The 26,222-nt window shown below is 42.4% G+C and overlaps 1 protein-coding gene across 1 annotated transcript in view; it reads right to left on the reverse strand.

Moving 5' to 3' along the window:
* TSPAN4 (tetraspanin 4) overlaps window positions 1-26,222 on the reverse strand; it is a 406,664-nt gene that overhangs the window by 163,254 nt on the left and 217,188 nt on the right. The window contains exon 2 of the mRNA XM_068261017.1: window positions 6,773-6,964. Within this exon, the coding sequence (XP_068117118.1) occupies window positions 6,773-6,964 (192 nt within the window). The remainder of the gene's footprint in view (window positions 1-6,772; window positions 6,965-26,222) is intronic.

Raw genomic sequence — 26,222 nt, forward strand, 5'->3', positions numbered from 1 at the left:
CCTATTCAACTCCAAACTACTAGAATGTCACTCCCATGCATAATTGAGTAAAAACTAAAAACTCCCTCTGCTCAATCAACTCCATAAGCCTTTACAAAGGTAGCCAATGACCCCCTAAGAGCTAAATCCAAAGGCCATTATTTCATTCTCATCCTCCTGGACCTGTCCTCACTGTTGAACACAATTTATTTCTCCAGATATATTTTATATATTAAGGGTCTCACTTTCTCTTGGGTATCTTCCTTTCTTCTCTAAAAGTCTTTCCCTGTCTGTTATTCTAATCATTTGGTATCATTTTTACTCTACTGGCGCCTCTGTTTCTCTTGTTACGTGATATCCACCTGGTGGATGGGTGTGGACACCCTCTTTCTTCTTCTACGCAGAGAGCGACTTTTTAGCCTGAGCGGGGACAGGCCTAATCTCCCCGTCTGCGATACAAGTGGTTGCCTAACTTGGCAACCTACAATTGTGAGTATATTTTCACTAATTTTTACGATTACTATACCAACAATATCACACTATCGGGGGCTCTCGATTTTTCCTTTTTTTCTCCTTCGTTATTCTAATCATATTCTTTCCATACCCTCTATTTGTGGGGGTACTTCAGGGCTCTGTCTTTGGTCCTCTTCTTTTTTTCATTTATCTGGGCGGTCTCACCAACTTAATAAACAAATTTGGCTTTTAATACCACTTAAAAGTGGATGTCACACAACTGTACTTCTTCATCCTAGACCTTAATTCCCTCCTTTCACTCATTCCCGTTTGCCTGTCTGCCTTATCTTCTTTTATGACATCTTTTATTTAATATGACTGAAACAGAAATTATAATTTTCCATTGTATGGTTTAACCCAGGCATGGGCAAACTTGGCCCTCCAGCTGTTAAGGAACTACAAATACCACAATGCATTTGCCTTTATGAGTCATGACTGTGGCTGTCAGACTCCTGCAATGCATTGTGGGACTTGTAGTTCCTCAACAGCTGGAGGGCCAAGTTTGCCCATGCCTGCTCTAACCTCTTCTCTAGCAGATATAACAATAAGGCTTCTTTCCCACTAAGACGTTGCATTAGATGACACGTTAAGGTCGCATAACGTGCCCCTAACGCAACGCCTGGTGGTGTTGGAGGAGGACGCTACCAAGAGCCGCGTTAAAAGCAGCTCTTGGTGCGCCTGCTCTGTCGGATGCGCTGCTCCGAATCACGTGGTCCCGCCAGCCAATCAGCGGCCGCTCCTGGAAGTAAACACTGCAAGCATAGCCGGCCTTTGACCTGAGTGACTGGAGCGGTCGCTCAGGGCGCCGGCTTCCAAGGGGGCGCCTATCACTGGTTACCTATACTGGGGGCACCTATGCTTGGCAACCTATATTGAGGGCACCTACACATGAGATCCTATAGTGGGGCACCTATACCTTGCTACTGAGTCTGAGGGCGTTTTTTTTTTTTGGGGGGGGGGGCACTGCGGCTACAACACATGGAACAAATTGTCGGTGCTGTGCTATCATTCTAAATTGGGGGGAGGAGGGTGGCTAACTGTCCCACTGATGTGAATTGCATATGGGCCTGTGTGTGTGTGTGTGCGTGCGGGCACACGAGAACAGAATGAAGGCGGGGGGCACAAAAATCAGGTTTCGCTCAGGGCGCTGTGAAACCTAAGGCCGGCCCTGACTGCAAGTGCAGTGACTATAAAGTAGCCATGTGCCTGGCTACGTAGCGGCCTCTCCCCGCCTCCTCTCCGCCCACAAAATAAAAAAAAACACCCATACTGAGCATGTGCAAACAGTCTAATGCGGCTTAAGCCGCTAGAACGCAAAGTATGCTGCACTTCAAACAAACGTGCAGCGTTACTGTGTAACGCAACGTGGGCACTGTGAACAGCCCATTGATTTTTCATTGCTGTGCGGTGGGGTGCGTTACAGGCTGCTCTAATGTGCGCCTGTAACGTCCCACTGTGAAAGCAGCCTAAATGACAATAACACTCCTTTAACTTCAGTTTCCAAAGCACATTGATTAGGGGTAATATTTGATTCCTCTCTTTCTCACTTATCCTACACTTTTACTCCCTAACCACCTTCTGTCATTATCAACTCAAAAACATATCTCTGATCTGACGCTTTCTCATGTAGGACACAACTAAAAAAATTATACACCCTAATAATATCTTGTCTTCATTACTACAATATTCTGCTCTGTAGCCACATAAGGACCACAGGCTTACACCCCCAAAGTGTCCTGGCTATTTTTTACAAATATGTGCTCTACAGCTTGAGGGCTGGTTCAGACGGGCGTTTTTGTGGCGTTTAACGCGGCGTTTCAGACACAGCGTTTTTTGGGATCTACTGCCATCCCATGCAAGTGAATGGGAGCATTTAGAGCTGGCTTTTGCAGGCTTTCATGAAAGCCTGGCGGTAGATCCTGGCGTTGCGTCTAGTCTCGAAAGCAACATGTTGCTTTCAGAGGCAGTAAACGCCAGGAAACAATAGCAGAGACCAGAACTGCTAACCTGAACGCTTCCCAAAAGCCTTCAAAAGCTAGCTTTTAAACGTTGGCGTTTAAACGCTTGCGTTTGAACGCAATGCCAAGCGAAAGCTCAGCAGACGCCCGTGTGAACCAGCCCTTAATGGCTCTCTGCAGAGCCACACAACCAAGCACACAAATGAACCCACCCTTCCCTTTTCTGCCCACCAACAGAGCTTTCTGTTGGTGGGCTCTGATCACTGGTGCAGGGTTTTGTTTTGATTTTGCTAATTTCTTTCTTTCTTCTTTTTTTTTTTTTTTTTTTTATAAAAATGTTCTTTTTTTAAATTTATTTTTCCCTCCCTCCCCCCAACAGCCAATCATCTGGATCGCCTCTCATAAGCATCAGCCTATGAGAGCGATCCTTTATTTTGATCCTCCAGGGGACAGCCGAGTGACATGGCTGTCCCCAATACAGTGCTGCAGTAGATCGCAGCGCTGTACAATGTAAATAGATGGCGGTTTTGCTGTCTAACAGTCTAAAAGTGGTGATCACCGCTGGTAGACTAATCTCCGTCTTTGAAGCGGGGATGCGTGATCTCCTGTAAAATCACGCCCCAGGACTTGACACCTTTTGCCATTCGGCAATCCTGGGGCTGTCACCTTCACAAGGCCTAGCTGTGTTAGGCGGTCAGGAAGGAGTTAACGTAAACCAGAGATCTCGCAATCTAAAGATTTTATACTTACCCAGGCTTCCTCCAACCCCATAAATGTGCGAGTACCTTGCCAGCCTCCTCCGGTCTCCCATTGAGCCGCGATCAGCCCAGGGAATAGGCTCAGTTGCGAAAGTCTGGGTCTACTGCACATGTGCGGGAAGTCCACACATGCGCAGAGCGGCAGACCGTGGGAGAATGGGGTGGGACTCACACGTGTTTATAGGGCGGGAGGAAGCCCCGGGTAAGTATCAAATATTTAGATAGCGAGATCTCTGGTACACTTTAAGGCAGCCACTAATGATACAATTTGCAAAACAATCGTTTACAAATGATTCTTCGCATGAACAAATGGAAAAAAAATTTGGGATCACTAATGGCCAAAAATCTCCTAACCAATCCAATCAAATTGACGGGATCAATTCGAAAAATGGATTAATTTCATTAATCTGATCAGATTGCTTAGGAGAATTTTTTTTCCCATTAGTGGACACAAACAATTTCCGATCGTTCATATGAAGAATTGTAAAAGATCATTCAACAAATTGTACCGTTAGTGGCCCCCTTAACAGACCGGCATCTCTTTAGTCCATAATGAACTCAGCTGCATGACTCATCCTCCTCTCTTCTCACTCCTCATCTGCTGCTCAACTCTGTCAAGTTCTTCATTGGCTGCAAATTAACCAGAGGATTCACATGACTTAACTCTAACCCGCAATGCCCTCCACAGCCTCTCTACTCAATGCTAGTCTTTAAATACCATGCAGACTTCAACCTCATACCCTGAGGAAGCATCAAATCAGGATGCGAAATGTAGGTGGAGCAGAGCCAAAACAGCGTGTCAGCGGTGAGACGTCATCCTCGCTGTCGGACATTATCAATGCTAGCGTCTGTTACCCCTACAGCCTGCGCTCTCACCACGCTGCAGATGTCGGCCAGTCTGAGGCAGTGAATGGATCAATTGCATCTGTGACACACTCCAGCAGTGGCTTACAGCATCAGGCAGCCTGTCTTTGAATCTGCCTATGGAGAGGTTGTAAGTTGCTGTACATTTTCTCACTATACAATTGTCACTATAACTTATATTGTTTACTATTTGTGTATTATGTATTTTTATATATACCAATGTCTATTTTTATGTACCCATGTTTGTTTTAGCAGAACATGACAAAAAGAAAACAAAAAAACACACACACAGAAGAAGTGGAAATCAAATAGAAAAAGAGAGATTTTATAATAATAATAAAAATAATAATAATAATAATAATAATAATAATAATAATAATAACATATTACAACTATGATAGCAAAATAGATCTGTGATGGTAAACAAATTAAAGATTTATCTTCACAGGTGAAGGATGAAACATAGAGGTCACCTTTAACCTGTAATAGTAGATTGCAGAGTCTATACAGATCTGATATCCGAGCCAATCAATCATAACATCCTTATCCATATCATGTTTCACAACAGACTACTGGTAAAGGGGAAGCAGATGTAGACAAACAGGCAGCCAAAAAATTCTTAGATCTCTTCAAAGGTTCAAAATGAGTAATGCATTACAACTGTAAATTGCATTATTAATCAGCAGTCAATCTGGAGTAGGCTTTGCATATTTAAAAATTACTTATCATTTAGAGACAAAATATACTCCAGGAAAAAAAATCATTGAGTAATTCAAACCGTATTTACAATAACTGTATAAGCCTTTGTTGTTCTTTTGTAAAACAGGCAGTTCCATCATGCCCTGATCTCTAGCCTGAGAGTCCCGGCACATTCTTCTGCACCCGTCTTTTTTGCATTAACCGTACTTTTTTACAGAGCTGTAACCCCACCCACTAACTCAGCCCTGTTCTCTGTACATCTGCCTAACAGAATCAGAAGTTAACTTTATTCACCAAGTATGACAGTTCTTGCACCCGGAATTGTTTCTGGTACACTTGCTATTTGGAACATAGTGCAAATAACTGACAGTGAATAACACTGAGGGGGTTAAATGGCACCCCCAGACTGGCTATGATAGGCACATCAAATTGAGAGCACCTTTGAGGGACAGAAAGGGATTTGTTCAACATGCTCCACGAATCCCATTGGAAAATTCATTGGAGCTACATAAAAAATGTGTATGAAAAGTTCTGCTGCTTGCAGTTTCCATATTCTACAGGTGAAAATCAAAAAATTAGACTATTGTGCAAAAGTCCATTTATTTCTGTAATTCATTCATTCTAATTTTGATGATTATGGTTTACAACTTATGAAAACCCCAAAATCAAAATCTCAGACCATTAGAATATCTTGAAAATGTTTAATATTCTAGGCTCAAAGTGTCGGACTCTAATCAGCTAATTATCCCAACACTTGCAAAAGGTTCCTATTTTATATATTAGTTTCATCTTTTAGGTTGAAGTACTGGAATGGCCTTTTGCACAATTTTCACATTTTTCAAGTTTCATCTGTATATACCTCTTGCATAGCAGCTGATCTGATCTACCACGCAAGTCTTTTTGTAGTAAATACTTGTCAGCCTGGTACAAATGCTACCTCTATCGCCATGCACACTTCGCTGCATTACCTGTCTGCCTCTTAAAATACAATAACCTTAAAGTGAACCTTAAGTGAAATTAAATTGATGAGATAAACACAAGTATCTATCCTTCTACTCCTAAAAATGACTTTTGTATAGCACATTTCATGTTATGTTAAAAAAAATTAAAGTAGATTTATTGTTTTATCTTTGCTCAATGACCCAACTTTTCAATGTTGCAGAGAGCTACATTGTAGAACTATTGACCTTGTTTATCTATCCCCTACTCTCATAAGTATTTTATAGCTGTAATTCCTTATCAGTGAGGGAATCTATAGTCTGACTAGGTCCAAACTGGAGAGAAACTCTCAGTTGTATAGCCGAGTGTTAACTCCTTCAAGCAGAAAAGGAAGAAACACAGCTTATGCATTTGTATGCTTGCACTGTGTTGTGGGCAGCATGGTGACATAGTGGATAGCACTGTCACCTCACAGTGCTGGGTTCCCAGTTCGAATCCCAGCCAGGACACTATCTGTATGGAGTTTTTATGTTCTCCCTTTGTCTGTGGGCACTCCGGTTTCCTCCCACATCCCAAACACATACAGATAATTTAATTGACTTTCCCCTAAGTTGACCCTAGACTACAATGGATGCATGACTATAGAAAGGGATTAGATTGTGAGCTCTGTGGGTGACATGACTCTGTAAAGACACTGTGGAAGATGTTGGCACTATATAAATACAAAATCTCATCATGTCATTTAGGGTTCCTTTTTAAGGCTTGATAGTTGGAAGAATTATTTCTGCACTCTTAAACCAATATACAGATATATTTATATTACAGACATATTTATAATACAGACATATTTATATTACAGTCATATTTATATGTGGTATCATTAGACTTCATTGTGATCATCATACACATTCCCTAACATACATCCAGCCGTAGATCTGTTTCAGCTATATCCTGCAAACACACAGACACAATATTTTTGTAAGACTGCCTGGATAATATGTTACAATGTCTGATGAAGGATTGCCATGATGTTGCATTACTCCCACCATAGCTTGTACTCACACTTAGGAGAAGGTATTTGTTCTCTTTAATAGCACCAATGCAGCCCAGAAAGCCCACGATCATCACGATGGTTCCCGTAGCTATCAACAGGTTGGCAGCAGACAGCGAAGGGAAAGAGGAGGACAGCGTGGCAAAATTCCCCTGTGTGACGGCCAGCCAGATACCCACTCCAAGGATCCCACATCCTCCGAGCTGCCGAGAGAAAACAGAAAGGAGCACAGTCATGAAGTGTTGTCTTTGTAGCCCCACAGTCAAGCCTTAATATCTACACATTTTATTTTTTACATTTATAAAGGCCAGCATGTTAGAGACGTCTTAGTGTTGGGAAAAACACAAGACAAGCACAAGATTTTGCTGCGAAACATTATTACAGTTGTAGTCCCAAGATAGGTGTAAATGCATTTGCTATAGTAGAGGAAAGAACATGAAAGAACCCCGCAGCAATGTGCAGCAACTCCTCAATGGTTTACAGCTGTCGGCTACAGAGCAGGCTGATCAATGCTATGCTGTCCACATAAATAACCCTGACAGTTACAGTAGCACATCAAAATAATTTTGATACAGGAGCACAGTGCCACTTACTGATTCTGTGTGGGGAGTAAGGGATAGCCAAATATCCATTTTATACTTTTGTTTACTGCTGTATTCAAAAGACATAACATAAAACTGAAAGCTGTACAGCACAGTTAGAAACCATCCAATCAAAACATTCCAGCAGCCATGAAAGTCATTACTACGTATAGTTTATTTATTTACTGGATGGGAGAGACCGGCTATGGATCCACAAGATCTCTCGGTGTATAGATGGTTTACACTAGACTCTGAAGATGCATATATACACAAAATTGCTGTGGCCTGCAATGATCGGGCCTTGATCCCTGAGACAAGATAATAGTTCAGAGCCAAGGTCTGTACAGATGTGTTTCCAGCCTGCAGGCTAGTGACTAGTTCTGTTGCTATGAAGGGGGGAGGAGAGACGATGGCACAGCACATGATGGAGCAGCATAGACTGGAAGGGCCAAGGAGAAGAACAACAGGGCTGTGCTGCTCCCAGGTGAGATGATCCGCCAATACTGATCTCTTTCTGGTGCACTGGAGTGGATTGTGGCTGCTGTACACAAACTAGACTTGCAGCAGAGATAGCCCCAAACCCATGCCTTGGGACAACAATCATCTAGAGAGTGTACACACGGTTGAGGCTGCCCACAGACTTATATGTGATAGGGCACACGTAAGTCTTGTGATCTCAGTCTTAAGCATCCAGTCACTAGCAAAATGGTTCTCAAAGTGGGTGCCGCGGCGCCCTGGTGCCCTGAGAGCACTTCCCAGGGGTGCCGCAGCTCTGTCTCTGCCTGAGTAGCTTTTTTTGACAATGCATTCTTTTTGTCAGCACATGCTGACACACACTGATTCCTCTGCTCAAGACTTGCTCAGCAGAGACATCAGAGCAGTGCCACCCCTCTCTCATGTGAATGAACAACTCTGATTGGTCTGTTGCTCACTGGTGGGCGTAAGTAGCAGAACAGAACAATCAGAGCCGCCCCACTCCCGGACTTCGAGCCACGCCGCTCACTTCTGGCTGGGACTATTACCTTCTGTCCCTAGTGACGGCAGACAAGTAAGGCTCAAAACCTTCCCCCTGTGTGGTGGGCATAGGGTTGGTGGCAATCCAAGGTGGAGGACACGTTTCTGCCAGGGTGGTTTCTCTCAGGCCCACATGGTTTCTTCGGGAGTTGCCTTCAGTCCCCACATTTTATCTGTATGGGGGCTTGGTCTCAGGCCCACTCATGGTGTTTCCTGGAGGGGGGTGCTCTCCCAGGCTGACAAATGATGTTTCCTGGTGGGGGGGTCTCAGACTGACACATGTTTCCTGGTGAGGGGGAGCACTTGCTCCAAGGCAGAAACATGATGTTTACATGGTGGGGGGGGGGGGCTGGGGGGAGCGGGGGTTTCTCTCAGGCCCACACATGATGTATGCTGGGGGGTTGCCTTCAGGCCACACTTTTTTACCTGGGGCGTTGCTCTTGGGCCCCATTCATGAAGTTACCTGAGGGCGGAGAGTTTGCTCTCAGGCCAAACATGCATCAATTATTTTTCTATTTATACTACGGTAGTTATCGGTGATCTAGCGAGCCACAGGAATCATTGCTTCATCGTTTTGTGGCAAAAACTGATCAAAATTTTCGAGTGAGTGGTAAACTTTGGTTGATCGGACTGAGCAGGGGAGCGGCAGATGATCGATGGCCCATAGGGGTGCCTCAAAAAATTTCAAAATCGTCAAGGGTGCCCTCATCTGAAAAAGTTTGAGAACACCTGCACTAGCATATCTTCATCACTCTGTGACCATCTAACATCGATTGGCAGCCGCAGAGTGACCCCCCCAGGACCACCTAACTCTGAAAGATGTCAAGTCCTGGGGAAGGAGATAAGCGGGGATTGGGAGCACGGATGCACACGCATCCCCGCTTAAAGCGGTATCGTCACCATAAAAATCAAATTTCAACAGCAACTGGTCTGAGTGTACTAAGTGATAAAGATGCTAATCCTGCATTCAAAACTTTCAAAACTTTTTCTGCTGTTATGATTTGGAGTTATCACATACTTAAGGAGCACTGGCCCTTTAGTAGTCCGTGCCAAAGAATTGCAGGCTGGGGGTTCTTTTTATCTATAATGTATTCCTCCTCTTTCCTTTATTTCCCTGCCAGCAGCTTATCTGAAACCTAATCCCCTACTCACTTCTGTTTATAAGCAAGGCTGAGGCAACTCAGCGATTGGAGGAGACAAGAAAAAAAGTAAAGGGCAGAAATGACATCACGAGTTAGCCTTAACTGTGGGCAAAAGACATGGCCCCCACCACTAACAGAATTCTCGTCATTTACTATATAACATTCACTGAAATCAAAACGGGGACAGTATAATACATGTGTTATGTAAGTAGATCGAGTATTTATCTACTTATGTATGTGTTTTTTTTTCCCTGGCATAGTATGGCTGATCCTACTGCTTTAAGTGAGGCATCAGCCATTGAGAGACAATTGTTTGTGATCCTCTCCTGGGGACAGCTCAGTGACAGAGCTGTCCCCCATACAGTGCTGCACTAGATCGCTAGATGTACAACTGCTTTTGGTGGGTTTTTTTTCTCTTAGCAGGTTGTTTATGGAGCTCCGTTTTATAAGTCAGCAGGGATGCACACGCGAATGTCTCCCCCCCCCAGGACTTGACGCTGATCGGCATTAGGCCGTCCTGGGGGAGCCACCTTCTCGATGCCTATCAGCGTTAGTTGGTCATGCCCCACATGATGAGAGCTGAGTATTCAGAGTGGGTATTTCCTTATGGATCACAGCTCAGACACTCCACTCACAGACCAGTGGTGTGCCTGACACTATAACAGTAAACTGGCCCTAAATGACAAAAATAGTACCGTGCCCTTTGCCTTTAAAGGCATTTGGAAAAAAAAACTATACATGTGAAACTCGAAAAATTAGAATATCGTGCAAACGTACATTTATTTCAGTAATTCAACTTAAAAGGTAAAAGTAATACATGAAATTAACTCAATACATGCAGAACAAGATATTTCAAGCCTTTGTTATCATTTAGATGATAATGGCTTACAGCTTATGAGAACCCCAAAATCAAATTTTCAGACCATTAGAATATTGTGAAAATGTTCAATATTCTAGGCTTAAAGTGTCAGACTCTAATCACCTTATTAATCCAAAACACCTGCAAAGGGTTCCTATTTCATGTATTAGTTTCACCTTTTAAATTGCATTACTGAAATAAATGGACTTTTGCACAATATTCTAATTCTTCGAGTTTCACCTGTAGTTACTCAAAATAAAACATGGACCTATGTCTGAATACAAACTGCCATGTTTCTGTCTGCCCCTTTAAAGGACTTACGAGCTGAAATTAAAAAAAAAGTGAATTACCTTAGTGCACTTAGAGCTCTGTGTAGACGATCTGTGCCTCCCTTGTAGTTTCCAGACCCTCTGTTATCTTAATCCTCTTATCATTACAGGCCCCGACCCAGCCCAGGGTCGCCTTATCTCTGGGCTCTACAATCGCTGCTTTAAAGAAAACCTGAACTGAAAATTAAAAGTCAAAATAAGCATACTCAAGTCATACTTACCTTCCATGTAGTCTACTCCTCAGTGTCTTTCTCCTGTCCCGCGTCCTGTTTGTTCACTGTGATCAAGGGAATTTTCCGTCCTCCATTTTGAAAATGGTCATTACCCATTACAGCTTTCTGGTCAGTACACAGTTCAACTGTAACATCGCCCACTTGAGCCATAGGGAAACATGGACATTACCGGGCACATCAGTTGTCCACTCAGCTATAACTGACAGCAACTGATATGTAACTGACAGCAACTGATATATTTCAGTTCTGACAAAATATTGTCAGAACTGGAAGGGATTATTGTCAGAAGAAAATGGTGAGCTTCTGAGAGGAACTGATTGCAAGGTAGCTATGTAATGTTCATTTGAAGTTACCTCATGTGTTTATTTTAAATATTTATACTCAGTACAGGTTCTCTTTAAAATCCCTCTGCCTGCTTAGCTCAAAGAGACGGCTGGCTTGAAGTGAAATCAGTCATGTGGGCGGTCATGTGGTGACACCCACATGACTTATGACTCAGTGTACGGAGTGACGATGGGCTGCGATCCTACGCAGCAACGTCTCTTTGAGCTAAGCAGGCAGAGGGATTTTAAAGCAGCGATTGTAGTGCACAGAGATAAGGCGACCCTGGGCTGGGTCAGGGCCTGTAATGATAAGAGGATTAAGATAACAGAGGGTCTGGAAAGTACAAGGGAGGCACAGATCGTCTACACAGAGCTCTTAAGCTGGCCATACACTGGCCCGATTTGCCGCCGTTTTGACAGCAGATTCAATCACTGGGATCGAATCTGCTGCCAATCGTTCGCGCTACACGCCGAATTTCGATCCATTCAGTCCGATCCCGTCGATCACGCCATGCGGAAAATAACCGTCGATCGCCCGCGGGTAAAGAGCGCATCGCTAGCGGTGTTCGAGTGCCCGACGACCGACGCAATAGAGCCGCAATACATTACCTGCTCCGCCGGCGCGACTCCCGGGTCTCCGCTCTTCTTCTCTGCTCTGGTCTGGTCTCCGGCATGCTTCCCTTCTTCCTGTCCCGGCAGGAAGTTTAAACAGTAGAGGGGGCTCTACTGTTTAAACTTCCACCAGACAGGAAGAAGGGAAGCATGCTGGAGACCAGACCAGAGCGGAGAAGAGCGGAGACCCGGGAGTCGTGCCGGCGGAGCAGGTAATGTATGCGGGATGGGGGGAAGCGGCGGCAGCACCACCACCACCACAGATTGTGATCGGTTTCAGGCTGAAATTGGTTCACAATCTGTTTGCAGTAAAGGTAGCCATACGATCCCTCTCTGATCAGATTCGATCAGATAGGGATCTGTCTGTTGGTCGAATCTGATGGCAAATCGACCAGTGTATGGCTACCTTAATAGTGCACTAAGGTAATTAACTTTTTCTTTCAATTCAGCTCCTAAGTCCTTTAAGATCACTGTAGTTACAAAGAGGCAGTTTGATTTCTTCGGTTTCTTGATCGACTACCATAGTTACACAAAGATGGAAATCCACATTTCCATTGCCTTCAACAAAGCCTCAGGTTGGACGTAGACTAGGACCCAATGCAATTCACTTTTTCTTCTAAGTTTTCTCTTAGGAGATAATTTGTCATATTCTCTTTACAGTAACTTTCAGCACTCTGCAATTAAAAATGTACTGAAATGCAGGAGAAAAAGTACTTAACTACTAGTATCAAAATTATTCTGAGTATTTTCTTACTTGCTGGTGGTTTAAACTGACTAAGTGTAAAAACATCATCTAGATACTAGAAGAAAACTCAGGAGAAAAAGTGAATCCCACATATGGGCCTAGATGCTGAAAAGAAATTCTCTACTGTGATCCTGTGAAGGCAATAGTAACCTCTGCTTCCAAAGTGGCATAAACAATTTGGTTATCTATTATCTATAAAGTGGCAATCATGTTCATTATGCTTTATAAATACAAGGAGATTACAGGATACTAGCAAAGCATTACAAAAATGATAATCATCTAAGCAGACTATTACTCTTATAAATATCTGCTGCTCTCCAGAAAAGTATTGTTATTTCTGTAGCAATAATAACACTTCTGGTAATCACCCCTCCCCTCCCCCCATTTCAATAGACCCCATAATAACTAGCAGAGTATCTTTTTTTTTTATATATAAATAAAACCAGATTGACTTTGTATCTGTCCATTTTTCTATATTGGTACATATAAGAAAAATATCACTCTGTCCACGAGAAACATCTTACTATACTGTAGCTTGATATACAGCTGTCAATTCTTTGAGTTTCCACAGAAGGGCATTACTGTTCCTATCTACTGCCAGGATATCTCTCCTGGCTGGATTATTGTAAAAGAGATTATCTTTAAATCCCAGATATGCTGGCAAGACGTGAGAGATAAGCAATGCACTACAAGTACACTGTGAAGTGCTTGGAGCAGGTAATTAGATATATTACAAACATTACCGTGCAGAGCCAATAACTATATTGCATTTTGACAGGTATGCATTAAAGACAGTGTTAGAAGGTTGGTATCAATGTTGTGCCAGAATTAAAGCAAATCTGTCTTTTCTTTAAGCATTGCAATATATTAAGTCTGAAGTATGTATGATAAAGTAGTTCGCTATAATCCTCTAAGTACTCAAAGTTTAAAGAGCAAGTGCATGCAAACAAAAGAAAATCATTTCTAGGCAGCCACCTCTCCAGAGTTATTCAATATATACAAACTAAAATAAGACCGGATTTGCACATTATGTGTTCTCGGGTCCCTTTCCACTGCTGCCAGTGCTTCCGCCCACGATCGAGCTGTGGTGCATACATGCAAGCAGCAACCACTAGAAGCAATTTCACCATTTACCCATCGGGAACTGCTCGCGATCTCGGCTAGAATCGTGCAGCCTGAGGTTTGCATACGGGGAATAAGGGACAAACCTTGGTGGGAAATGAGCAGTGCGATTTACATGTAAATCGCAGTGCCCTAGGGATCAGCAAAATGACTGCTTTTTGAAAGGAACTGCAGCCAGTGGAGAAGGGCCCTTAGTCATAACTAGCCCTTTAGCCACTTTGCCAAACTTGTTCATCATATTCACCCAGTTAAAGGACATATCACTGTTCAGGGTTAATTACGTCACTTAAAGTCAAAGGCACTTAAAGGGAATATAAAGTGAGAGAAATATGGAGGCTGTCATCTTTATTCTTTAGTAAGCAAAGCCAGTTGCCTGACTTCCGTGTTGATGCTGTAAAATGGCCCAGAATGAGCAGGTGGATCAGATGCTTTGACTCTGGTCTAACTCCACTAGCTGCAAGTTTTTGAGTCACACACCTGCAACAAACATGTAAATCTTACAGCTCAGCATGACAGCCTGGCAACTGGCATTGTTTAAAAAGTAATGAAGATGGCAGCCTCTGCATTCCTCCCACTTTATGTTGCCTTTAATAACTCTCCTCCTGTAGCCAATGGTAACATTGAAGGCCTAGTACAACTTTTATTGGAAACACAATAAACTACTGTGTTTGGGGTATTGTCTCACTGCAGATTACACCTCCCTGTATGTATGTATGTATGTATGTATGTATGTATATATATATATATATATATATATATATATATATATATATATATATATATATATATATATATATATATACATACACACAGTGGGTTGCAAAAGTATTCGGCCCCCTTGAAGTTTTCCACATTTTGTCACATTACTGCCACAAACATGCATCAATTTTATTGGCATTCCACGTGAAAGACCAATACAAAGTGGTGTACATGTGAGAAGTGGAACGAAAATCATACATAATTCCAAAAAATGTTTACAAATAAATAACTGCAAAAGTGGGGTGTGCGTAATTATTCGGCCCCCTGAGTCAATACTTTGTAGAACCACCTTTTGTTGCAATTACAGCTGCCAGTCTTTTAGGGTATGTCTCTACCAGCTTTGCACATCTAGAGACTGAAATCCTTGCCCATTCTTCTTTGCAAAACAGCTGCAGCTCAGTCAGATTAGATGGACAGCGTTTGTGAACAGCAGTTTTCAGATCTTGCCACAGATTCTCGATTGGATTTAGATCTGGACTTTGACTAAGCCATTCTAACACATAGATATGTTTTGTTTTAAACCATCCCATTGTTGCCTTGGCTTTATGTTTAGGGTCATTGTCCTGCTGGAAGGTGAACCTCCGCCCCAGTCTCAAGTCTTTTGCAGACTCCAAGAGGTTTTCTTCCAAGATTGCCCTGTATTTGGCTCCATCCACCTTCCTATCAACTCTGACCAGCTTCCCTGTCCCTGCTGAAGAGATGCACCCCCCAAACATGATGCTGCCACCACCATATTTGACAGTGGGGATGGTGTGTTCAGAGTGATGTGCAGTGATAGTTTTCTGCCACACATAGCGTTTTGCATTTTGGCCAAAAAGTTCCATTTTGGTCTCATCTGACCAGAGCTTCTTCTTTCACATGGTTGTGTGTCCCCCACATGGCTTGTGGCAAACTGCAAACGGGACTTCTTATGCTTTCTGTTAACAATGCCTTTCTTCTTGCTACTCTTCCATAAAGTCCAACTTGGTACAGTGCATGACTAATAGTTGTCCTATGGACAGAGTCTTCCACCTTAGATGTAGATCTCTGCAGCTCGTCCAGAGTCACCATGGGCCTCTTGACTGCATTTCTGATCAGCGCTCTTCTTGTTCGGCCTGTGAGTTTAGGTGGATGGCCTTGTCTTGGTAGGTGTACAGTTGTGCCATACTCCTTCCATTTCCGAATGATCACTTGAACAGTGCTCCGTGGGTTGTTCAAGGCTTTGGAAATCTTTTTGTAGCCTAAGCCTGCTTTAAATTTCTCAATAACTTGATCCCTGACCTGTCTTGTGTGTTCTTTGGACTTCACGGTGTTGTTGCTCCCAATATTCTCTTAGACAACCTCTGAGGCCCTCACAGAGCAGCTGTATTTGTACTGACATTAGATTACACACAGGTGCACTCTATTTAGTCATTAGCACTCATCAAGCAATGTCTATAGGCAACTGACTGCACTCAGATCAAAGGGGGCTGAATAATTATGCACACACCACTTTGCAGTTATTGATTTGTAAAAAATGTTTGGAATCATGTATGATTTTCGTTCCACTTCTCATGTGTACACCACTTTGTATTGGTCTTTCATGTGGAATTCCAATAAAATTGATTCATGTTTGGGGCAGTAATATGACAAAATGTGGAAAACTTCAAGGGGGCTGAATACTTTTGCAACCCACTGTATATATGTATATATATATGTATATATATCAACCTAAAGATTCATATATACTTCAGGAATTCACTTGAATATTGCAAAGGATATCTTAAATAATAATTAGGAAAGACCATTTATGAAAAATGTTGCAGTAATTTATTTCTGTGTAAATCACCTGAAACAATACACGGGATAGCGGGATACTATGGGGGAATATTTAGTAGGTCTCGGACAAAGACTATGTATAATCTGCTATGCCTGTCTGACTTCAAGGAGACTATGATGGTTAGCTGAAGGGTTTGCTGTTAATACACATATTCAAGGTTTATGAGTTACTTATTTGTTGTCTATTTCTACAATCTGACATATCTGATTTAAAGTTTACTGTACATGACTTGGGTGAGTTTTTGCTCATCCACCCCATGACATGTGCTCAAGGACATCACTGTTATAGGCTGTACTATGTCACTGTGTGATGTATGGTGTAAAGGTTAAATGATCATGATACTGTATTTCTCTGTATCGCCTATCCTTCAATAAACCTGTCATGTTAACCACAAAAAACCCCTTTCCCATCTCAGGACACATTTGCATATATTAAACGACAGTGTGGGCAATTGAACTCCATAAACCAACCAATGTCATTGTATGACAACTGCAATCGGGCTGTGTATGCCCAGGTGAACCTAGTGCACCAATACCTCTTTACCAAGGCCTTGGATTTAAAATCCTGTTAAGAACATGAGGAGGTGCAGATAACAATGGAAAAGAATTGTATTTTCTTTTCCACAGTTCTTTTTTTTTGCATATCTTCATCAGGTGTGCACAAAGCCATTTCCAAGCGATTTTACCACAGATTAATTGCACAGTCAGCATAGGCAGCATCACATGTGGTAACATGATTCAACTACATGCAGTCCATATGCACAAACGCTATGCTGCAAGACGTGTCAAAGTCTTTCCAAGCAACTCGCATGTCCTGGATGCAAGTGCAGGCTGTGTCACTAACCCTACCAAACTCCTGTTGGTGGGTTCCCCCTGTCCATAAAGCAGTATTGCAAAGATATGCAAAAGATTATGCTGACCATCAGCAGCGTATGTATCTATGCTGCATGTCCCCTTCACTCCAATCTCTGCGGCAGCTTGCTCCATGTAACATTGTTAATAGTTAGGACACTGTGGGCTATATGCAATTCTCTTTTTCACCTGAATTTTCTCCCAAGAGATAATTTTTCATCTTTGATTTTAAAGAACTTTCCAGTACTTTTCAACTTAAAAAGTACCAAAAAGTTGGTAAAAAAGTATTACTAAAATTATTTTGAGCATATTCTTGCCTTCTGGGGGCTTAACATGCATTTTATTGACAAGTTTAAAAATATCACCTAGGAGAAAACTCAGGTGAAAAAGTGAATTGCATATGGCCCTGTATGTTGTATACACTCTCTACCCTCTCTGTATCCCTCTTCCACCACCTCCCTATAAGCTCCATACACCTGCTTGATTAAAATAAGCTTAGCCTCAGACGATGATCAGACAATAATTCGGTGTGTGTACAGTAGCCCCTGCCCACCGCCCTTCAAGCGAACTGCCAGGTGGATCAACTTGGCCGAGCAACGTCCGATACCTTTGTGCCGCTGCTTGCCCCACCGCAATGCTCAATTGGCCCTCTGTTCACCTGCATAGCAACAGAACAGGTCAGTGATGTCACCCGAGGGATCGGGTCCCAATTCTTGATTGACGACATCAGTCACAGGTGTGTACGGGTCTTTACTCTTCTCAGGACTTTCCCCATTTTTTCTATTCCTAAGATCCATTTTACATGACACTGCACCTACAAACAGACATGTAAGTCCGGTTCAGCTAGGGCAGTTGACCTTCTGACCACCAGGCTGGCACGTCAGATTACAATGTCTCATGGACCTGCACTACTTCACCAGCAAAAGTAGTTAAATAATCCCAAGAATAATTAGTACCACACGTCTGTAATTATGTCCATTTTACTGCTGTTCCTCCAGGGATATCTTATGTGTAATTGATTTTGAGTATGCAACAAATGTGCCTCTGCACTGGATGTAACTCAATGACAGCTTCAGTTATCTGTTCATTGATATGATCTCTTTACAATGCATTCAGTTCTATAAGCTAAGTTAGCCTGTATTTCATCTGTTTAATTGCTCCAATAAAAATTTATTGAAACTAAAATGAGCCCAGAAATATCTTCCTTGTAGGCATTAACTAGTTATATAACCTGCCAGATTTGTCTAGCTCGAGTCTCTTATAGCCAACGCTCTATTTTTGTCAGCTAGAGAGGATACAAAAAATGCCTTCACATCTATAAATATTGTGTTTCTGAATTATTATTTTTTTGTAGTTTAGTTTGGTATTGGCCTCCCTTACAATGAAAGAGTTTGTCTGGAAGGTCACCTTTGGTTTGTCTGTGTTCGGGCTTCAGCTCTGATGGGCCATAAAAATAGAATCAACAAATCCTTGCTGTGCTGCACTTGGCAGCATTTTGTAAAAGCAAAAACTGATAAATGTAGAAAGGACCATAGTGCCCTTTGCAAAAAACATCAATGCAATGTGCAATTGCCAACACTGTCAACTCCTGTAAGTGTATGGCTCAATCATGATTGATGAGTAGTAGGGGGAATGCCCTCACCCCCCCCCCCCTTCTATAAAATAGTTGTTGTAGAAAGCTGGATTTTGATTGGAGGTAAGTTAGAGGAGTCTGTGGAAGCACAGGCCTCTATGAGCCAATATACCTTGGGGCCCCATACACAAGTTCTGGTCAATATGACTGTCTCCCTATCTCATGTTACCCATTGCTTGGACTAGAGAACTCAGCTGTCACTATGTTGAAGGGGGTGTCACTACGGTCACTATGATAGGGGAGGGGGGTTGCCCCAAGAGATGAGAATGTATTGTGGAAGGAGAGAAAGATTAGCAGCAGAAATCCCCTTATGGAGGTGAAACTAACTACATCTATTTATGGACATTAGCCTCTATGGCCAGCAATGATGTGTATGGCCAAGCTCAGCTTTCTTGGTGACATTTAGGAGCCACAAGGCACCTGCTCTACATTTAGAGTAGAAGTATATAATATTTATAGATAAGGCAGGTTTGCTAAAATTAGCTCTGAGGTGACATTGTAATACTGGCATTTACAACTGTCACAATCTGCCAAGATGTCATTCTGCAACATCCTATAGAATAAAACCCCTGTGTCTCTGTGTCCTCCTGTGTCCATGCTTCCAGTCCTGACAGTTTGCTGTCTGTGAGCCTCATTGAATTGTGGGAAATAACAGCTTTTTCCAACTGCCAAGCAAGCAACATCTCCTTGGATGCATATACTGTACTTCGGACAGCGGTGGAGGACGGGTAATGCGGGACGCGTTTAAGCGCGTTGTGGGAGGGGGGATGGTAGCCGACGTTACCTAGCACCCGTTTTTTAATGGGTAGGCCTTTTTACTAGTGCACTAATACTCCTGTTACAATGATGGATCTTAATACAGCATTTCTTAAAGGGGCACTATGGCGAAAAATTATGTTTTATAGCCACTGTACTATGCCTAGCTGTTTGTAGAGCATAGTAGCTTACATGTAGTGAGGCACAGGGGCTTTTTTTTAAACACTGACATCACCTTGTATACATTATCAGTCACGTCGGCAGAAGTACCTTTCCGACGCCACTTAGCCTGTTCCATGTAGTTGTAGGGAGGCAACTTTCCCTGTTGCTGTAACTGACGTTACAGTTTTCCCCTCTCTGCAGCGCTGGAAGGTTTGTTCTAAATTTCAACTGCACGATCGTGCAGTTATAGTGATCCCCCATGAGCCGTAAAGAGTAGCAGCTTATGTGCTGTGAGGGGAGTGGAACGCACCCTCCCTCTTACGTGAGACGCAACTGCATGTGAGGAGGACTGTGGAGGAATGCATCATCATTACTGATGACGCTGCCCGGCAAGGACCCCTGTAGCTGAAGCTGGCATGTGCTGCGCAGACAGAGCGGCAGCTTGCAGAGCAGACACAAGCGCTGTAGCTGTGTCCTGCTAATTGTACAGTAGTTGTGATTGTTGTTTTTTTTTGTGGTGAATTTTTTTTTTACCCAATCGTTTTTTCAGTATTTTTTTTCTAAAGCAAATTGCAGGTAGTTATTCATTTTTTTTTATTACTCTGGCTGAATAACTACCTGCAATTTGCTTTAGAAAAAAAATACTGAAAAAACGATTGGGTAAAAAAAAAAATTCACCACAAAAAAAAAACAACAATCACAACTACTGTACAATTAGCAGGACACAGCTACAGCGCTTGTGTCTGCTCTGCAAGCTGCCGCTCTGTCTGCGCAGCACATGCCAGCTTCAGCCACAGGGGTCCTTGCCGGGCAGCGTCATCAGTAATGATGATGATGCGTTCCTCCACAGTCCTCCTCACATGCAGTTGCGTCTCACGTAAGAGGGAGGGTGCGTTCCACTCCCCTCACAGCACATAAGCTGCTACTCTTTACGGCTCATGGGGGATCACTATAACTGCACGATCGTGCAGTTGAAATTTAGAACAAACCTTCCAGCGCTGCAGAGAGGGGAAAACTGTAACGTCAGTTACAGCAACAGGGAAAGTTGCCTCCCTACAACTACATGGAACAGGCTAAGTGGCGTCGGAAAGGTACTTCTGCCGACGTGACTGATAATGTATACAAGGTGATGTCAGTGTTTAAAAAAAAAGCCCCTGTGCCTCACTACATGTAAGCTACTATGCTCTACAAACAGCTAGGCATAGTACAGTGGCTATAAAACATAATTTTTCGCCATAGTGCCCCTTTAAAGGGGCACTATGGTGAAAAATTATAAAATTGAAAATATGTGCAAACATATACAAATAAGAAGTATGTTTTTTTCCAGAGTAAAATGAGCCATAAATTACTTTTCTCCTATGTTACTGTCACTTACAGTGGGTAGTAGAAATCTGACAGAAGCAACAGGTTTTGGACTAGTCCATCTCTTCATGTAGGATTCTCAGGGATTTATTTATTTTCAAAAGCACTTAGTGAATGGCAGTTGCTCTGTCCATCTGCCAAACAACTGTGTAGTGAGCATGGAAGCTGGCCAGCATCATTGTTTAAATCCTTTTTAGGGAATATCTTTATAAAGAATAAAAGCTTTGCTGAGAATCCCCTATGAAGAGATGGACTAGTCTCGAAACCTGTCGCTTCTGTCTGAGTTCTACTACCTACTGTAAGTGACAGCAACATAGGAGAAAAGTAATTTATGGCATTTTACTCTTGAAAAAGCGTACTTCTTATTTGTCTATGTATGCACATATTTTACATTTTACAATTTTTCGCCATATTGCCCCTTTAAATGCTTACCAAGACTGGCTATGTATTTCTGTTGCATGTTCTCCAGCCACAAGATGGAAAGTGCCCTATGGTTGGCTAATAAAGAAAGAGATGGGCAATCTTGCGCTGCACGATCCGCCAGGCAGACACCAGGTTATACACTCTAGCAGCTCCTCCAAGCTGGGTTGCACAGCTGGGCTTGGTATAAAAAAGAGGAAAAAAGAGGAGAGGGAGGAGCGCTCCGTGGTGTATTACCCTTTAATAAATAAAAACAATGCGCATACAAAATTGCACTTACTAGATACAAAATGTAGCAGGCGTATAACATGGGCTAAAAAACCCCTTCATCAGCGACCAGCCCGGAGACCCTGAGAACAGCTATGGCCAGTAACCGTCCTGGTCCAGATGGTGTAATGGACTTGAGGTATCCGACATGGTGCTCAACGTGTGCTGGATGGCGTCACGACGCGTTTCGGCGTATCCACGCCTTCGTCGGGTGAACCATCCAGCATGCACACGATGCTTAAATAGAGGCAGTAATGAACCCCCTGTCACACCCCCAGGAAATGGTTGGGTGTGGTTAGGAATGAAGGTGGGGCTGTCTCCAAAAATGTAAACAGCCTTATAATAACCCAATAAAAACAGGATTCTGTGTGATATTACATAATTATCACCGTATGTCCTGTACTGACATACAGTGAAACGTAACAGATTTCTGGGAATGGGTCTATGTAGAAGAGGGTCCCAATGTTAACCCCTGAAAAGGATAATGATTACGGAATGCGTGGAGCAGTAAATACTGGAAAGCCAATGGGTTGTGCGCGGGGAGGTGGAGTCTAACCCTGCTCTGCGTTACCTCCAGACTGATCGGCGCATTGTCCAATCAAAGTGCGCCAGAGGTCGGGCCTGCATGGCGGAGATGTGACCTAAGGTAACTTGGCGCGGCGGCGATCGAACAGGCGGAGATGACGTCACGCCGTGACTCAGCGTGGTATCCTAGGCGACGCTAGTGCGTCTTCCGATGGCCGTCCCGAAGCGTCTCTAGCCGTTGTCAGGGAGACGCAATTGCGTCTGTCCCAGACACACGGAAATTCTGCGTGTATAGAGAAGGAAGGATTAACTCCTCCCCTTTTCTAGCACAGAAGGTGAATTTGGTTGAGGAAACAGCCTGGCCACACCAGTTCTAGCAGGATAGACAGGCAATATGTCATTGTGTGGAATAAACGTTACCGTTCAATGAGAAACATAATTAAAAACACAATTGATCTTCCCGTTCTGATAAATCTATGTTCACCACTTGTACATCTTATCAGATGTATTTCAATACAAATTCATCTAGACACATTATATATATAAATGCGCAAACTAAAAAATGATACAATATCATATGACTAGAGATAAATAAATAAATTATAAAACTTGTATATAATATATATATATATATATATATATATATATATATATATATACACATATATATATATATATAATAAATATAAGATGCATATCCTAATTAAAACTGCAGGCATTACAACAAAAATGCATATAATACTTATGACAGTAAAATATATGATGGTGAACCTTTCTTGACACACATATTACTGGGTAGGGGCAGCACCTGGGGTTGTACGACCCCGGTCTGCCCTGGTGGCGCTTAATGACAAAAATAGGGAGGGGGGGGGGGGGGAAGGAAGAAACAAAGAAAACAAGGGCGGGGGAGGGGGGGGGGGGAAGAGATAAAACAGTGGCAAAAAACAAACAAACCAAAATGGGGTAAGGAGGGGGGGGGGGGAGAAGGGGGGGGGAATTCTAAATAAAATTGGCTGTTTCTACTTCCTAATTAAGACCATTAGGTACCAATGTGGCAAGCTTGAATATCCAGTATGCTTCTCTCTCACATAATCTTCTATACCTTAGACCTGAAGGCAAATCTGCAGAGATTGCCTCCAGGCCCATTACTGTCAGGCCCTGGGTATTTTGGTTATGAGTTTCTGAGAAATGTCTAGGGACACTATGATTACTGGCCCCATTTTCTATCCCACGTCTGTGTTCTCCGAATCTTTCTCGTAGGGGGACGTGTTGTCCTACCCACATAATACTTGGAACAACTACAGGCCAGCAGATAAATCACGTATGGTGTCCCACAATTGATGAATTGCTTTATCTGTATGTTAACTTTAGCCGTCTGCAGATATTGCGCCCGATGTCTCATGAATCTACAGTACTTACACCTCGATTTCCCACATTGGAAATTCCCCACTACATTGGGAATAACTCCTTGTTGTTGGCTTCAATTTCTGCCTATATTACTTTTGGCCACCTTATTTTTTACAGACTTTGCTCTACGGAAAATGGTTCTTGATGTGGTTGATAAATCTTGATTCAGTAGAGGGTCACATAACAGCAGTGGCCAATTGGATTGAATTATTGCATCAATTTTTTTGGCTTCAGTATTGTAAGTGGTGACAAACAGCGGGCCTTTTCTGTTATACTTCTCCAATTTTTCTTTCGGTTTCATCACTGCTTCTCTGTTCTCATATATATAAGGAAGCGCTGCTGAATAACCTATGTTGAACTTTCTGCAGAACCATCCCACACTTTCAGAATGTCATCTATATACCTCATGTAGAGGGCGAGGTTTGCGCCGAACGGATTGTTATTCCAAATATGATGTTCTTCCCAAGCTGCCATAAATAGATTGGCAAAACTGGGAGCAAAACCCGCCCCCATTGATGTCCCACATGTTTGCAGAAAGAATTCTCCAGTAAATGTAAAATAATTATGTGAGAGTGAGAATTCTAAAAGGTCAAGTATAAACTGGGCCTGGGCGGGATGAAAGGTTCCTTCTATTGTTAGAAAATAATTAACTGCATCAATTCCTTTTTTGTGAGGGATACTGGTATACAATGAACATACATCCAGTGAAGCCCACATGTAATTTTCCTGCCATTGGAAATTCTTCAATACATCCAATACAAAGCTAGAGTCCCAGGTGTACGCTTTGGTAGAAGTCATCATAGGTTGTAAAAAGTAATCTATATACTCTGAGATGGGAGCCAAAAGCCCCTCCATCCCAGCTACAATATGTTGTCCAGGTGGATTTTCTTGATTTTTATGAATTTTGGGAATGTGATAAAAATACGGAATAAGAGGATGTTCATTGAGGAGAAAACGTGATTCATCTTTTGTGATTATTCCCTTACCCATAGCTTGCTGGATAATTTCTTTGAGTTCTGATTGGTAGTTCACTGTAGGATCTTTGTCTAATTTCTGACATGTGGAAACTTCTCCCAATAGTCTCCATCCTTCATCAAGATATTTTTGATGATCCACAATCACTATTCCTCCACCCTTATCTGCCTGCCGGATGACTATGTTATTATTTTCAGCAAGTTGGATCAATGCATCTCTTTCCTTTTTAGTGAGGTTATTTGTCCAATGATGTTGTCTACCTTCCTGGTGATCATTGCATAGGGATTTCATTTGACACCAGCCCGCTTGGTAAAAATTGTTGATGTGTGGTCCTTTGGCATATACTGGGTTGAAAATCGATTTCGGCTTGAAGCCACTATGTACTAAATCTGGCTCCACCCACAGATTTAGCCAAACTTCTTCATCTTGTGTTTGTTCGATTGGCGATTCTTGTGCATCCTGCAGGGGGGCTGGTTCTTGCCTCTCCACTTCACATGGTGATGGTAAAGGCACAAGCTTCTTTCCTGCCTCTTTCTGATTGAAATACCTCTAAAGAGTTAATTTTCTTATCAACCTGTGCAGGTCCTTAAAGAGCTGAAACTCATTTGGTCTTGAGGGTGGTGCAAAGTTGAGGTCCTTGTTTAAAAGTGAGAGGTCACTATCGCTTAGGGCATAGGAGGATAAATTATAAATGTTAACTGTATCGGGGTGAGGATCATACATTTTCTTTTCCCCTACCTTTTTCCTTTTTTGGACTTCACGCCCTCCTCGAGTTCCTCGTCTTTTTCTAGTAGTCTTTTCCCCAAGCTTGGAGTTGGTGGTGGATCCACATCTAAAAAATGCACTTCATCCTGTCGGGGATCTCTTAATCCCTCCGCATGAGACACAGCTCCCAATGGTATAATGGAGCTGTCCAGCAGACGGGATCTATTCGACCCTTCAGTTTCCTGTTCTTCTGCTGCAATGGACCAATTAAGCGTGTCTTCATGTATATTTAATCCAGCTTTTTCTTGTAAGATTTCTTGTATTTTCCTCAGAGAATGTCTCAAACACCTTGTTAATATGTTTCCTCAAACAAAATAAAACTACCATGGAATATTAATTTGCAATCTTCATGCTACTAAGAAAACAACACCGCAAATATCAGAAAAATAATGCATCACTTACAGGGATGAGTACCCATGAGGAGCCTCTGGACTATGAGGAACTGGTATCTATATTTTTTTATTTACATTTGCTTCAATTCTGCCTCTGGTCATATCTGGCCCAAAATTACAATTTTGCATTCTTATTTCCTTGTTAAGTCAGTGCTTCATTCACACAGGCTGGAATGCTTTTAGCTGCAGGAAATTTATAAAGCTAGATTAGAGCTCACCTCATATCCAGACACACCTAACTCATATTTAGCCAAGTCTGGCAGAGACAGAGAAAAATAAATGGTATGCATAAAAATTATATATATATATTTTAATTTTCTCACAAATGTAGACCTACACTTCCCTCACAGTCGGGCAAGCTTTATAAAGCAAATCTAAAGTAAATGAAGGGACTTAAATAGTCATGAGGAAAATAAGGTACATCTTCTT

The sequence above is a fragment of the Hyperolius riggenbachi genome, chromosome 11 (genome assembly GCF_040937935.1).
Source record: "Hyperolius riggenbachi isolate aHypRig1 chromosome 11, aHypRig1.pri, whole genome shotgun sequence".
NCBI classification, from domain to species: Eukaryota; Metazoa; Chordata; class Amphibia; order Anura; family Hyperoliidae; genus Hyperolius; species Hyperolius riggenbachi.